Source organism: Cannabis sativa, chromosome X (genome assembly GCF_029168945.1).
Source record: "Cannabis sativa cultivar Pink pepper isolate KNU-18-1 chromosome X, ASM2916894v1, whole genome shotgun sequence".
In the NCBI taxonomy this organism is placed as follows: domain Eukaryota; kingdom Viridiplantae; phylum Streptophyta; class Magnoliopsida; order Rosales; family Cannabaceae; genus Cannabis; species Cannabis sativa.
In genome coordinates this window covers 51,154,794-51,170,764 of record NC_083610.1, presented here as the reverse complement: position 1 = coordinate 51,170,764, position 15,971 = coordinate 51,154,794, and the positions used below count along the sequence as shown (strand labels likewise).

General features: G+C 35.8%; 1 protein-coding gene and 1 long non-coding RNA gene across 6 annotated transcripts; one reads left to right on the top strand and one right to left on the bottom strand.

The window, feature by feature from the left end:
• The first annotated feature begins 1,064 nt into the window (after positions 1-1,064).
• Positions 1,065-10,102, top strand: LOC115712792 (uncharacterized). 5 transcript variants are annotated; one of them, XM_061105198.1, is made up of 8 exons: positions 1,065-1,394; positions 1,593-1,637; positions 2,105-2,230; positions 8,083-8,318; positions 8,641-8,677; positions 8,940-8,989; positions 9,305-9,362; positions 9,459-9,549. In XM_061105198.1, exons 1-7 carry the CDS (start codon positions 1,257-1,259, stop codon positions 9,360-9,362), a joined length of 690 nt encoding a protein of 229 aa, XP_060961181.1. In that variant the 5' UTR covers positions 1,065-1,256; the 3' UTR covers positions 9,459-9,549. The 5 variants fall into 5 exon arrangements, 4 of the variants coding, with proteins under 4 accessions (XP_060961181.1, XP_030497035.1, XP_030497028.1 ...); XR_009684758.1 differs by having other exon boundaries at positions 1,066-1,394; positions 8,906-8,989; positions 9,459-9,499; XM_030641175.2 differs by lacking the exon at positions 8,940-8,989 and having other exon boundaries at positions 1,066-1,394; positions 1,593-1,634; positions 9,459-10,102.
• LOC133031675 (uncharacterized) lies at positions 1,070-8,159 on the bottom strand. Its single transcript, XR_009684759.1, has 2 exons — positions 7,968-8,159; positions 1,070-3,069 (listed from the first exon to the last, which is right to left on the bottom strand). It is a non-coding gene; the product is annotated as an uncharacterized LOC133031675 (long non-coding RNA).
• Positions 10,103-15,971: the final 5,869 nt, after the last annotated feature.

Sequence of the window (15,971 nt, the reverse complement as noted above, 5' to 3'; positions counted from 1 at the left end):
TAAAATATCATTTATAGGTGGCCAAGTGTTTTAAGGATAAAATACATTGAAAGGGTGTAACGGTAATTTTGTCCCTATGCAATGTAAATCATCTATAGAGGATCATTGATTATTGGAATTATAACAATGGATAATTAATAGCGTATCTATATCGTGGAATATATAGAGCGTTCTATGTAGCTGAGAGTGCAATTCCAAGTTCTATAGTGGATGCAATGAGAAATTAATAAGTTAGTGAATTTACTTGGTAAATTCTAGATCTGCTTATTGAAAGCTCGGTTATATAGGCATATGGTCCCATACTAGTTGAGACAAACTGCTTGTAAGACTCAGTTAATTGATTTTAATTAATAAATTATAATTCTAAAATTAGGCTATGTCTAATTTATGAATTTTTACTAAACTATGGCTTAATGGTGAAGAAAAGAAATTTTAGGGTTTATTTATTCATTAAGAGACTTTATTAAGTCTAATTAATAAATATATTAAATAGCAATTTTATTTGATTATTAATTTTAATTATTAAATAAATAGTTTTTACATTTAAATTTCAACTTACTCTATAAAATATTTGTACTAAATTGTAAATTTGGATTTACATTTGGGGAGTTCTATTTACACCCTACAAAATGATAAGTACACCCCATTATTAAAAAAAATATATAAACTTAAATAATTTTTAAAAATTACTCTTAATATTTTTTTAAAAATTTTTTCTCACATTATTTTATGTTAATTTCAATACTTATTTTGATTTTATTTTCATAATTTTTTCTAACTCATTTATATATTTTTTTTAATTTTTTCTAAGAAAATTTTATATAATTTTTTATTTTAATTTTTTTCTCATAATATTTAAAATATAATTTATTTTTGTTTGATAGGTATATTTTTTAAGAATATGAATTGGAAAAAAAAAGGTTAAAAAAATTTAGTACAATTAAAGATATAAATTTTATATAAAATAAAAATTATTAAAATGAGGTGTCTTTCGAAAAATTTTGGTGTGTAAATAAAATTTCCCTTTACATTTTTATTCATAATCGTTTTTAAATGTAAGACCGCAGGTGTACGATGAAATTAAGCTGAAACACCCCATCTACATTACGATAATCTCTGTCTCTTCCAGCCAGCTCCATAAGTCGGTTTCAGGAAAAAGAAATCCCAAATCAGTGGGACAAGATAAACCCTAGTGATACTTTACCATCTCCCAACTGTAATATTTTAATTGATACTTCAAATTTCGATCGGGGAAGATGAAGGAGGGGGATGGTAAAGATAGAAACGATAATCCTTGGCCGTCGTCTCCAAACAACCCGTCCCAAAAAGAGGACATGAAACTTTGGGGAGTTTTCCTCTTCGGATTAATTGGCGCCACCGTCACCACGTTCGCGGTAAGTGTGTATATAATTATAAACACTTTGACACTTTTATCGGCTCAATTTGTGTATTTATTCGTTTAAGCTAAGGAGAAAAAGACAGAATTTAATTTTCATTTGTAATATGGTGGGGAAATGAACAAAGCTTTTATCTTTGCTTCTTGAAAACTTGCGATAAGTTTGCGTTCTTAGATTTTTATACCCGTTTGGCAGGTTGGTCAGTTGCGAAGAACTGTTGATTGGTTTTACTCTCAGGTAGTGGTAGGCATAACATAATGTACTTTCTAGTTCTCATTAATCTGATTATATAAATGAACTTTAATATTTTCGTTGGAGTTTGGACACTGTATAAATGGCATCATCTATTCTTTCTAGTAAGGATATTTTCAATCGTTAATTTGATACTTAAATCTTTTTAATTTTGCTGCATGCTTTATATAAACTAATACTTAAGACCCCATAAGTAGTGTTTACTTAGTTCGAGTTGGCAAGCCTTGCAATACTTTGGCTTCTCTTTAGCGCTATTTTATGCCTATAATGAATTTGTGGATGTTATAGCAAGGAAACAGCACTTACGATTCATTGAATGAGTTTTTCTTGTTTGTCAGTTTGCAATGAAAATCTATTTTCATCATTTCTTGTGATTTTATTATGTCTGAAATGCACAATGCACGAGCTAATTTACTGTTGATGTTGATCATTGCATTGCACCACAAAAAAAAAAGTTGAGCAGATCACAGACATGGAAAGGAGGATCAGGCAAATCATTCCGATCATCTTTTCAGGAGGAAGCTTGGAAAAAATACAATCGACGGATGCAAGAAGAGTATGAAGAAGAAATGGAAAGAGTGGTGAGTTTTCAGTTTAATGTAATCCTTTGTATTTTTCAAAAAATTAAATAAATAAAGGATTTAATTCGTGCGAAAACTTTTTAGTTGATTATCAAAATAGTGAACATTATTTGCTTGAAGGCTAGCTGTGTTAAAAGTCGTTGCCGATTCTAAAATTTTCAGAATAATAATGCTCTAAGAAAATACTAGGAGAGAACCTAGAACATTCTGTAAAGTTTTAGAAGAAATATATAGTTAGTTAAACTAGCTATAGATAGTTCTAGAATTATTTAGATAGTGGTAGAAACCTTTTTATAACTTTGGAAGTTAGAGAATTCTAGAAAGATTTAGAAATCTCCTATGCAGCCTATACATAGAAGTATGGTGTGTACCCAAAGGGCAAATTTGAGAAATAGAGTCCGAGTGTAAAAGTTGCGTTCAAAGCTTGTATTAGTACTATTCAATAATAATAAAGTGTTGTAATTTCTTACTTAACAAGCTGCGTTCCCGATCAATGAAGAGTTGTTATGCTTAGAAACAGCTTCCCCTATATATATCTCTAAGCCGCCCAAATACTATAAAAGTAGTGTTTGGTTGAGGAATGAAAACATAAGAATGAGAATGAGAATAAGAGTAGGAATAGAATGGAATAAAATTTAAAATGTATAAAAAACATTCTTAAAAAAATCATTAATTTTCTTCATCTTACATCAGAATGGTCTTTCCTTTTCTTTTAAAATAGAATAGTCATTCTACCAAAATAGTGAAAAAAACATTTTATTAGAGTGTTATTCCTATACTTTAAAATGCAACCAAACAAAAAAATAAAATAAAAATTGTTTTCTTTTCATTTTAATTACCTCTGTTAACACACTTCAAGTCTGTTAGTTAGTTATTTCTGTTAGTTAGTTAGTTAGTGGTTATCAACTGTTTTCTGTTATGAGCTAATTGCTCTGTTTTTGTATCTGTATATATACTCTCTTCTTCAGTTGAATACAGTGAGCTTTCTTTGCATTCTCTTTCTCTCTTTTCTTTCCTGCTTTCACTCTCTACATGGTATCAGAAGTCTTGACGAAAGACCATGTCATCGTCTACCTCCGATCCACAGGCACCTGCCATGAACACTGCAACACAAGCTCCTCAGGCACCTGCCGTACAACCCGCTGCAATTGGATCTTGGAATCCATTCTCCAATTCTCTGTCTTCCTCCCTCACTGTCAAACTCGATCGTGTGAATTTCCTCTCCTGGAAATCTCAAGTAATTCCCACTGTAATTGGACATGATCTCGATGAGATCTTGTTCACAGGCGTTCCACCTCCTTCTACACTGCTCAATGGTAACTCGAATCCTGCATATCTCCAATGGCGTCGAAAGGATCAGTTACTCCTCTCTTGGTTACGATCATCAATGTCAGAAACTGTTCTTGCATCTGTTGCAAATTATGATACCTCCTACTCTGTTTGGCGTGCGCTTGAACAGAAGTTTGCCTCTCAAACTAAAGCCAGGCGTCTTCAACTTAAGGGCCAATTTTCTCATGTGCATAAGGGCAATCTCTCTATTTCTGAGTTCTTTGACAAAGTACAATCTATAGCTGATTCTCTGGCTATTGCAGGAGCACCTGTTGATGATCAAGATTTAATTCTACAGCTCCTAAATGGCCTTGGCCCTGAGTTCGATTCAGTAGTTTCTGGAATCACATCAAGAAGCGACACCTTGTCGATCGAAGAAGTTCAGGCTCTTCTTCTCTCCCATGAAAGCAGGATTGAGCATCATCTAGCTATGAATGAGCTCAATGTCAAACTACAGGCCAATATGACTCTTGGTCAAGGACGATCCTCAGGTGTTCGATCTTTTGCCCACAACAATCAATCCACTGCACCTGGCCGTGGCAGAGGTTTTTCCAAGTTTCCCTCTCAGAAAGTTGTTTGCCAAGTCTGCATGAGAGTTGGTCACACTGCGGCTGTGTGTCACTATCGTTTTGATAGGAACTGGACAACACCAAAACCAAAAATAATCGTGCTTTCGACTCGAGATTGATTGTGAATGTGATCCTCAGGCCTATGCTACCACAATGATACAAGACTTTGGCGAGGACAACTGTTGGTATGTTGATTCAGGAGCCACAACCCATGTGACTTTCGACCCTGCAAATCTTGATGATTCAAAACCATTCTCTGGTCATGACACTGTAGCCATAGGAGATGGTAAGAAATTACTTATTTCTCACACTGGTTCTATTTCGCTCCTTCGTCTCATAAATCATGTCCTTTACATATGAATTCTGTTCTAACCGTGCCTTCCATGACTAAGAATCTTGTTAGTGTTTCTAAGCTTGTCGAAGATAATGACGTTTTCCTTGAATTTCACAAAAATTGGTGCTTTGTCAAGGACAAGACAACAGGGTCTGTACTGCTCAAAGGGAAAGCTAGAGATGGTCTTTACCTTCTTGGTGATTCCTCAAGTCCCACACGATCCTCTCTGCAATGTAACCTTGTTACTTCTGAGTCTTCATCCACTGCCTGTATCTGTAATACAGAATGCAATTGTAATCCTAAGTGTGCTAGTACACACAAATCTTGTAACACAAATTCAATAAATGAAGCTTTTCTTTCTCCCAATGAGCAGTCTATTTTTCATGTTTCCCATTCCTCTCGATATCAATCTCTCGGCACCGTAAGTCGGGACATCCAACCTATGTCCACATTACGTAAACTTCTACCCACTATTCCACACACAGCACCTTAAAGAATTTTCAATTCGCAATGCTTGTCGCAAGTGGGAAAAGTCAGAGACTTCCCTTCACTAATTCCACTAAAAGAGCCACTCAACCACTTGCCCTCATACATACCGATCTGGGGGCCTTCCTTGAACCCTCCAAAGATGGCTTTCGTTACTATATTCATTTCTTGGATGACTATAGTCGCTTTACCTGGATCTATCCAATGAAAGTCAAATTCAAGCCTTCGAATTGTTTATTCAATTCAAGAGTATGGTTGAAAAACATCAAGTTACCCATTAAAAGTGTCATGGCGTATGGTGGTGGTGAGTATAAACCGTTTGCTAGGTTTCTAGCCGATCGTGGCATCTTGTTCTCTCATCCATGTCCTCATACTCACCAACGAATGGCAGTAGCGAAAGGAAGCATCGTCACATCACTGAAACGGGCTTAACACTTTTAGCTCAAGCCAATTTGGGTTTAAGCTACTGGTGGCATGCTTTTCAGTGTGCTACTTACACTATCAACAGGCTGCCAACACCTGTAATTGATAATATCAGCCCCTATGAATGTTTATTTCACACAAAGCCTGACTATTCTATCTTGAAGTCCTTTGGATGTGCCTCGTCGGCCACACTTAAGGCCTTATAATTCTCACAAGTTGGAATATCGATCTGCTGAATGCTTGTTTTTGGGATACTCACCTGCACATAGAGGCTATATCTGTGAGAATCAAAATGGTCGAGTTTTCATTGCTAGACATGTCATATTCAATGAGACACACTATCCTGGCATGACTCATCACTCCCATACTGAACAGGTACCTACTGAAACCACTTTTATGCATCCTACTGCTACTTTTTCTACTAAAACTTGTACTAATGTGGTCCCTGTTGGTCCTTTTCCTCGAAACACTGAGCCAATGGTCCCCACAACCGCCGTAGCCACAACATGTACCACAAAGGCCTCAAAGCTTACAACCAATCCTGCAAAATCACCCTTTGCCTCTCTCAGACCATACTACAAACACCAACACCCTTAGTTTCCACCCTGTAATGCCACCAGAAACACCCAGAATCCTTCCCTTAGACACTGGTGCCTCTGTACCCTCTCCCATAGAGAATACTACCACACATCCACCAAATATGACCCTATCCCAGACCTCCACCATTGTCTCAACACCTGCAGCTTCTATCCCTGTCCTAAACACTCATCCCATGGTAACTCGATCAAAAAATGGCATTTCCAAGCCCAAAGCTTATCTAGCCACAAAGCACCCTCTTCCCGAGTCCCTACTACCCTCTGAACCAAAGTCTCTACAAATGGCTCTCAAAGACCCTCAGTGGCTCAACTCTATGCAACCGAGGTTCATGCACTCAAGAAAGCCGGCACTGGACCTTGGTTCCCAAACAACTGGAATGCATATTATCGACAACAAATGGGTTCATAAGATCAAGTTGAATGCGGATGGATCACTTGACAAAGTGTTCAAATCACTAAGCAGAGGCTAAAGGATATCTTCAAGCTCCCGGCATTGATTATGAGGAGACTTTTTCTCCCGTGGTTAAGCCCGTTACGCCTCGTACCGTACTCTCTCGTCGTTAGTTCTAATTGAAAGTAACTCACTTGATGTTAAGAATGCCTTCCTCAATGGCTTGCTCACCGAAACCGTGTTTATGAAACAAATTCTCCGGATTTGTTGATCACCCAAACCTGACCATGTATGCCTCCTTCACAAAGCTCTTTATGGACTGAAACAGGCTCCTCGAGCCTGGAATGACAAGCTCAAAACAAGTTTGCTGCAGTGGGGTTTCACTAGTTCGAGATCTGATGCTTCATTGTTTGTTCATGGCTCGGGTGATACTCTCATTATCCTCCTTGTCTACGTTGATGACATCCTTGTCACAGGCCCTAACCAGAATCTTATCAAACTGGTTGGATCACCGATCCGAATAAAGAATTTTCTCTCAAGGACTTAGGTGATGTACACTATTTTCTTGGTGTTGAAATTTTCAGAGATCACAGGGGCATGTTTTTGTCTCAAACAAAATACATCACAGATCTCTTAGTTAAAGTTCATATGGAAGGTGCAAAGGTGTGTTCCAATCCAATTTCCAACACAACAAAGCTCTCTCTCCATGATGCAGAGGTGTTTGAAGATCCAACTCTGTATAGAAGTACTGTAGGGGCTTTGCGCATTCCCCTTTAACACGACCTGATGTAGCATTTGTAGTTAACAAACTTAGCCAATTTCTCAAAGAGCCTACTGTTTCACATTGGGAGGCCTGTAAACGATTACTCAGATACCTTAAAGGCACAATTACAGATGGGTTATTGCTGAAACCAACCAAAGATCTCACTTTACAGAGTTACTCTGATGCTGATTGGGCCAGTTGTGTTGATGATAGAAAGTCCACAGGAGGCTATGTTGTGTTTTTGGGAGACAACTTAATCTCATGGTCAGCCAAGAAACAAAGTGTTGTCGCTCGGTCAAGTACTGAGAGTGAATTTCGTGCTCTGGCAAACACTGCAGCAGAGTTAAAATGGATTGGTTCTTTACTCTCTGAGCTGCAAATTCAGTTACCTCACTGCCCTGTTGTTTGGGTTGACAATCAGGGAGCATCAGCCTTAGCTGCGAACCCAAGCCATGCCGCATCGAAGCACATTGAGATAGATTTGCACTTTGTCGTGGATCAAATTTGGCCAAAAGTCTCTCGCCCGATACGTTCCAAGTCATGATCAAGTGGCCGACATGCTCACTAAACCACTATCCAAGGACAGATTTCTGTATTTGAAGTCCAAACTGAAAATGGCAGAAACCCCTTTTCGTTTGAGGGGGGATGTTAACACACTTCAAGTCTGTTAGTTAGTTATTTCTGTTAGTTTTCTGTTAGTTAGTTAGTGGTTATCAACTGTTTTCTGTTATGAGTTAATTGCTCTGTTTTTGTATCTGTATATATACTCTCTTCTTCAGTTGAATACAGTGAGCTTTCTTTGCATTCTCTTTCTCTCTTTTCTTTCCTGCTTTCACTCTCTACAACCTCCAGCCAAACGCTACCTTAAGGTAAAATGGTTTTTGAACTGCTACTCTAGGAGCAGGGGAAGTATAATTGTATTAGATAGGTATGAATCATATGATTATCTTTATCTACGTAGGAACGGATAAGGCGTATGCAAAATGTGTTCAATAGAGAGAGGAATAAATACAAAAGGGGATACGATAGTTGGAGGGAAAAAGATTATAGTTCTTATCATCAACATTTCCAGCGAGATGATTGGTATTGGAAGTCTGATACATCTTTCAGAGACAGAAGGGCTAACTATAGGGAAGCTCCTAGAGAAAATGTTAGCTACTCCTTATCTCATCACTACACGGTGTTGGGTCTTGATAGGTGAGTATTGTCTGTGGCCTTTCTTTTATTTAGCATAGTTGCCCCAAATACTTCTGTTTATAAACTCTTTGAAATATTGCGCTTAATTTGTTGTTTATTGACAGTATTAAGTAGCAAAATGATTTGTGTCCCAAGTTTGTGTAACAAGTTACTTCAGTAGACATGTTTGTATTCGTAGCATATTGTATTTGTGCAATAGGTAAAACAATGGCACAAATATTAGCAATAGTGGTAGTTGATTTCTTTTTTCTTTTTAATAGCATTATCACATTATATGAATGACAATGACATATTTATTTTTTCATATTCTTGATCCATACAGGTTCCGAACAAAACCCTACACAGAAGCTGAGATTAAGGTATTACATACTCAATATTTATCTTTCGCTTACCTATAGTGATTATGTCTCTGTTTTCTGTTCCTTTCAAAGGGATCTCTATTAATATGGAAAAAAACACTCAAACGAATTTCTTAGCTCATAACAACCAAAACGTTTCATTTTAATTTAAGGGACCTGTTATCTGATAAAAAAGTTATTTCTTTCAAGATGAAAATTTTCTTGTTGAACTTCATAAATTTATTATAGGAATGAGAAAGCTAAAGGATGTGGTGTTCTCCAGTTAAGGTGTATTCGGAGTCCTGTTCCCTGTCACAGAGACCTACAATACATGTACTAACTCAGCATTTAAAAACACTTTTTTCCTTCCCCACCTTATTTTATGTCATTTATATGTTTCTTAATTCATCTGTGAACTATAAAATGAGAGGGTCATGTCTCGAAGTCACCTATTTTGGTGAAATGTGTATTTTGGCTGGGGGTACTGGAGTGCCTGGTTTTTGGGATTACAGGGGCTTAATTGTGGTGCGACAAGATATGATTAATGAGATCCCTCTGTTATTGTTATGATATCATTTGTTTTCCATATATTTCACATTATCATATCTGCATAATGAAACTATTTTATTTTCTATTTTCTACTTCCAGACAGCATTTAGGAGCAAGGCGAAGGAATTTCACCCTGATCAGAACCAAGACAATATAGGTGGGGATTTTCTGGTCGTGTTACTATATAGCTATTGCAATTGCTTTGCTAGGATCTTTTTAAAGTTAGGTTGCGTTTTTGCTGGAATTATTTCAGAGGTTGCTGAAGCCAAGTTTAAGGAGGTAATGACTTCCTATGAAGCCATAAAGAACGAGAGAAAGGCCGCATAGTTTTGTAAATTCATGGCTGCCACTCTCTCTCCAAGTCCTACAAGGCTACAACTGGAGATTTTGTTATTAATTTTTTTGTCCTACTAAATTTTGAAGCATCTGCATGCTATTGCTACATTTCAACTCTTTCGAAGAGTACTGGCAGATCGCAGAGTGTCTTACAACGTATAAAGATTGATTTCACCTGAAAGATTTGGCGATCTTGTGCTACGCAGAAGGAGCCTCATGTACAGTACACACAAAATAAAAAGTATTCTCTTGAGAGAACATGCCATCAAATCATACCTAAAAACAGCCAAAGCCAATGTAATAATATCTTGTGTTCATATTATTTTTCGTAACCAACTATGTAAATTTTCTTCTGAAAGCCTCTTTTATTTCACAGCATTGCTATGGATACTAAGGTGTTTAGCACCACTATGAGGTATGAGGTAGGTGTTCTTCTATAATTGGTTAGTAGTTTTTTTTATAATATTTATCAAAATAAAATATGGAGATTTGATATTGAATGACACCAATACCGATATTATATTTTATAAAGGTGTTAAGCACCATATGTGTATTTTAGCATTTCTCTTTATTTCACCACTCTCGATTTCAAATAATTTAAAAGGAATGGACAAATGTTGTAACTCTCAGTTTACATTTTTTTTTTCAAAAAACAATGAATAAATTTTTATTGAAAAAAAATCAGCGTTTATTATATCATGAAGAAAAGAAGGAAAATTTAGTATCTAAACTAGCTCACCATTTACTGTGTAAACAATTAATTCACAAGCAATTTTATTAGTAGAACAACATACATGAATAAAGTATGTAAAGAAAAATTAGATAATAAACTAGAAATAACATTTAAAAGAGAGCTTTAATCAAATAAGATTTCTTAGTAAAGGCAGAGGTTAAGACTAGCAAGTAGTAATAGTGATTTGTCTTTTAGTATATTTTTCCCGTTATTTGGATTTAAAAAAAAAAATTTGACAAGTTAACTATAAGTATTTAAATCAATTAAACAATAAGTTTTATATTAAAAAAAAAAGATAATTAATAAAGACAAACATGTAATAAAACAAAAATAATTGGATATCATAAATATTTTAAGTTGATATATATTTAATCTAAAAAATAAATATACAAGTTAACTATCATGATATTTAATTCAATCATCAATTCAAATATCTTATATATCAAGTAACAATATTCTATATATTAATTATTATTAATTTATAAAATAACTTAAATATGTAGAGTTTTAAATAATAGTTATCCATCATTAAAATTTTCTATTATATTTTAAGTAACTTACTCTAGTAGTAGAGGTGTTCATTGGATCACATCCAATAGATTTGGACCCATCCGATCCAATCCAATTATTTATTGGATATTGGATTTTGCCATCCGATCCAATCCAATTGAATTGAGTCATCCGATTCGATCCGATCCAATGGATGTATTGGATTGGATCGGTTCCATCCATTGGATGCTTTAACTAGTTTTTTATTGGATTGGATTGGATCCATCCAATGGATCCAATGGATGAATCCAATCCATTTTAGCCATGATTTCATTCAAAAGAAAAAAATATATGAAAAAACATAATTTAAAGCCTAATAATCCAATAATAAATAATAATTTAATCCAAATTCAACCTAATTTTCATAATCCCATAATAAAAATATAACAAAAATCTAACTTAATAAGCAAAAGTTTTAATAAACAAGTCCAATACATCAAATGCAAATATTATATAAAATATTAAATCAATGTGTGCACGTGCACAATAAAATTTATTAATAATTAATATATTTTTTTAAAACAAAATAATTGAATATATAAAATTATAAATATTAAATATGATTGGATGGATATTGGATGATATTGGATTGGATCGGTTCGGTTATCCATTGGATCGGATGTCTCATCCAACATCCGATCCGATCCAATCGAATTTTTAAAATTTGCATCCGATCCGATCCAATTATGATTGGATATCCGATTCTATTAGATCGGTTGGAATTGGATCGGTCGGTTGGGATTAGATTGGATGCCTTTCTGCACACCCCTATCTAGTAGTAGTAATAGCTAAAGTAGCTATCTTAGACTGAAGGGAAATCTTGCTTCAGCCTATGTCAAAATAAAATAATGGGAAAGATATACTAAAATACAAATCACTCAATAGAAATATATATTATAAAATATAAGATTCAAATATCCTGGTAAGTAAAATGAAAAATAAACTATAGCTAAATAAATAATCCAAAAACAAACATCATCTTATTAATAGAATTCATGAACACAACACCACATCAAGTATCTACCTAAATCAAACTACAAGAGCTTCAAATATTTCTTTACTTAGAAGGATTTGAATATGAGACAGAGATAGTGGTTAGAAGTAGTCAAGGATTATGACTTTAAAATCTTATATTGTAACGCCCTGTCCAACAGGGACGCCACGTGTGTGCACTTTATTTAAAATACCAATAATTATATAAGATGTAATTATACTAAAAGTGTGGGTAATTAAAATTTTGATAGTTAAAAACTCATCCTTTAAACTATTTAACAAAAGATAAGTAACATGATTTATGGGGTCCCCCTGTTTCCAAAATATTTACAAACTGGTTTCAAAGTATTTTACAACATAAACTTTATATTTTCCAAAATACAATCAAAATAGAGCATCCCGTCAGAACTGGGCTGCCTGTGGCTGGTATGTACATTGCTGCTGTGACCATAACTCATGGTTGTTCAACTTTAGCTTTTCCTTTACCTGCACCATAAAGCACCAGTGAGTCACAAAGACTCAGCAAGAAAGTGACAAAAACAATAATTGAAAGAAAAAGATTAACAACTTATTCTCATGCCATTATGTTTACTCACTATTCGATTATAATAAGCATTTCCTTAAACATCATACATTCCTGGTACTTAATAAAGTACCACTTTTACCACTCGTTACATACGAGCTGAATATGTCACTATCGTTGCCCGATAACGCAAACGATAAGTAAGAGACCTAACCGCGGTCTCAAGAGTAATTACTCATAACGGTAATAACCGTTTCCAACCCTAGGTAATAACCTAGGCTTAATAAGCTTAATCAACATCATGTTAATAATCAAAATCACCTCCATTCATTCATTGATTTTTAACCACATACGGTGCTTACCACTTTTCTTACCTTAATTCAGAAGTCAAGAATATGGCCGACCTGGGTGGAAAAACAAGCTAGGCAATCCCGGTCCTATGTCACGACAATTGAGAAACACAATAAATACCTTAACATAATATTCCGGATTTAAAACCCTAATTTAGAAATCAAACGTAACCTAACTCCCAACAACCCTAATTTAGGTCAAGCATCCCATATTTAATTTAAAACAGATAGTACATAACTCCCTAGTCAAAACCGAACATAAAACAAACCCGAAGAAATTCTCCGCAGTAACCTGCCGGCTCTGTATACTGCAACCCATCCGTCCGACCTGAGCTTCGCGTACCTCAGAACAATAGTTCCTTTTCACCAAAAATCGATCCAAAACCCTTCCAAACCTATCCAAACTTTCCTGCACGTTTATTAACATACATATGACATAACCTAAGCTGCAAAACACAATGGTTCAATCTCTAGCTTGAAATCACATACTCAAGTGAAGAAAACAAGTTTCTTTTAGCTTCCTCACTCTCCAATCAATCCCAACAGCCATGAATTCAATCCAAACATGCATTAACAAACCATATTTAACTTGGATAACAAACCTACACCCTCACTAAACCTACAAACACTTTGAAAATTTTCAAAAAAAATATCAAAACCTAGCTTGAAAACTTAAGAAAACACCAAGACTAGAAGTGGTGAACTTACCTAGGTGCAAGGTCAACTTGGAGATGGAGTTTAACTCGAAAATTGGTATTGGCTGAAGCAAACCAATCCCTCTTGAGGTTGGTTCACTCGCTCGAAGGAAAAAGGAGAAGAAAATGGAGAAAAAGAGATTGCTTCTCTGAAGGAAACTCCTTCTTTCTTTTTAAAAAAAAACTTTTTCTTTTCTTTCTTTTCTTTTTTTTTTTTAAAATTTCTTTCCTTTTAAATAAGAATGGGCAGGCGAAAGAAAAGAGGGAAAGTCAAAAAAAAAAAAAAAAAATATTTTCTTGAATTCCTAATTTACCCCTCTCACACTTTTTTTTTTTAAAAGAAAACCCTAGGGGCATTTTGGTAATTTTACTAACTCCCCATTCCGACATTCTAATAGAATTCTAACTTAATCCCATATTCTCAAAATAATTCTTTCATTTAATGTCGTGACATTGCTAACCACATAGCTAAATTTCCACCAATTACCGGCCCAAAATAACATATTTACTTAAATAATTTCTCAAAAAGTCATCTAAGTAAGATCATAATCCTACTTCATTTTCCAAGTAATTACATATTTAATAAAATATGTCCATTTAAATATTATTTATTTTCTGGGATATTACAACTATCCCCCACTTATAGGAATTTCGTCCTCGAAATTTACTCGAAAAGCTCCGGATACAACTCCCGCATCTCGCGACTCTAATTCCCAAGTCGCTTCTTCAACTTTGCCGTTCCGCCACAACACTTTGACGAGTGAAATAGTCTTGTTTCGTAACACCTTTTCTTTCCCGTCTAAGACTGTGACCGGTTGTTCTTCATACGATGTGTCGGTTTGAAGCTCAATGTCTTCATAACTTAAGATATGAGTTGTATCGTATACATATTTTCGAAGCATCGAGACATGAAACACGTTATGAACCCCGCATAAGGCAGAGGTAGAGCCAACCGATAAGCTACCCGACCTACTTTCTCAAGAATCTCAAATGGACCAATAAACTCGGGACTCAACTTTCCTTTCTTCCCGAACCTTCGAATTCCCTTCATTGGGGACACCCGAAGAAAAACAAAATCCCCAACTTGGAATTCAACATCTCTACGCTTTGGATCTCGCGTAGCTTTTCGTCTACTTTGGGAAGCAAGCATACGAGCTCGAATCTTCTCAATAGCCTCGCTCGTTCTTTGGACGCCTGTGTCCAAGATACCTACGTTCACCGCCTCATCCTGCTGAATAGGTGATCGACATTTCCTTCCATAAAGCATCTCATACGGAGCCATGCCAACGGTACTCTGATAACTATTGTTATAAGAAAACTCAATCAGAGGTAGGTACTTGTTCCAAGAACCTTCAAAATCCATTATACATGCCCTCAACATATCCTCAAGTATCTGAATAGTTCTTTCGCATTGACCATCTAAGTTTGAGGATGAAAAGCCGTACCGAATTTCAACTTAGTACCCATTGCTTCTTGTAAACTTCCCCGAACTTGGATGTAAATTTTGGATCTCGATCCGAAACTATCGACTTTGGGGCACCATGAAGTCGAACTATCTCCTTAATATACAAATCAAAGCATATTGATCCACCGTATACGTTGTCCTCACCGGAGAAAGTGAGCAGACTTCGTATATCGATCCACTATCACCCAAATAGAATCATAATACCCTACCGTTCGGGTAATCCCACCACAAAATCCATGGTGATGTCTTCCCATTTCCATTCGGTGAATCTTTAGAGGTCAAGCAAACCCGCCGCCTTTGGTGTTCGCTTTAATTTGTTGACGGAGTTAAGCATTTTGACACATATTCAACAATATCCCTCTTCATACCCGCCACCAATATAAAGCTTTCACATCATGATACATCTTGGTTGTTCCCGGTGTAAGGAGTACGGTGTAGTATGAGATTCATCAAGAATTTCTTGTCCGATTTCTTCGTCAACCTAAGCAACGTATTCGTTTTTGTATCGCAAAGAACCCATCAGATAAGCATGAAAAGTCTCTTGCCAATCCAGCCTCTAACTTCTCCTTATGTCCCTGTAGCTCAAGGTCACCTTGTTGGGCTACTCTAATTCTTTCCAACAGATTAGATTGTATGGTGATATTAGCAAGTTTTCCAATTACAAATTCAATTCCCGCTCTCGTCATATCCTCGCCCAACTTGGCCGAGATTTGCTTTAGTTCACAAACTTGCCCCGGTCCTTTCCGACTTAGAGCATCCGCTACCACATTTGCTTTACCGGGTGGTAGAGAATCTCGCAGTCATAATCTTTGACAGTTCTAACCATCGTCGTTGCCTCATATTTAAATCCTTCGAGTGAAAAAGTACTCGAGGCTTTTGTGATCCGTATAAATTTCACACTTCTCACCGTATAGTGACGCCAAACTTTTAGTGCAAAGACAACCGCAATTCAATATCATGGGTAGGATATCGTTGCTCATACTCCTTCAATTGCTCGGATGCATAAGCAATCACTTTTCCCGACCGCATAAGAACACAACCTAACCCTTGTTTGGACGCATCACAATAAATCACAAACTTTTCATCACCTTTTGGTAAGGTTAGCACAGAGCGTAATCAACC

Coding starts and splice junctions, on each gene's coding strand:
- LOC115712792 (XM_030641168.2), top strand. CDS start 1,257: ATGAAGGAGGGGGATGGTAAAGATAGAAACGATAATCCTTGGCCGTCG. Junction 1,395..1,592: donor CCACCGTCACCACGTTCGCG/GTAAGTGTGTAT, acceptor CCCGTTTGGCAG/GTTGGTCAGTTGCGAAGAAC. Junction 1,638..2,104: donor ATTGGTTTTACTCTCAGGTA/GTGGTAGGCATA, acceptor CAAAAAAAAAAG/TTGAGCAGATCACAGACATG.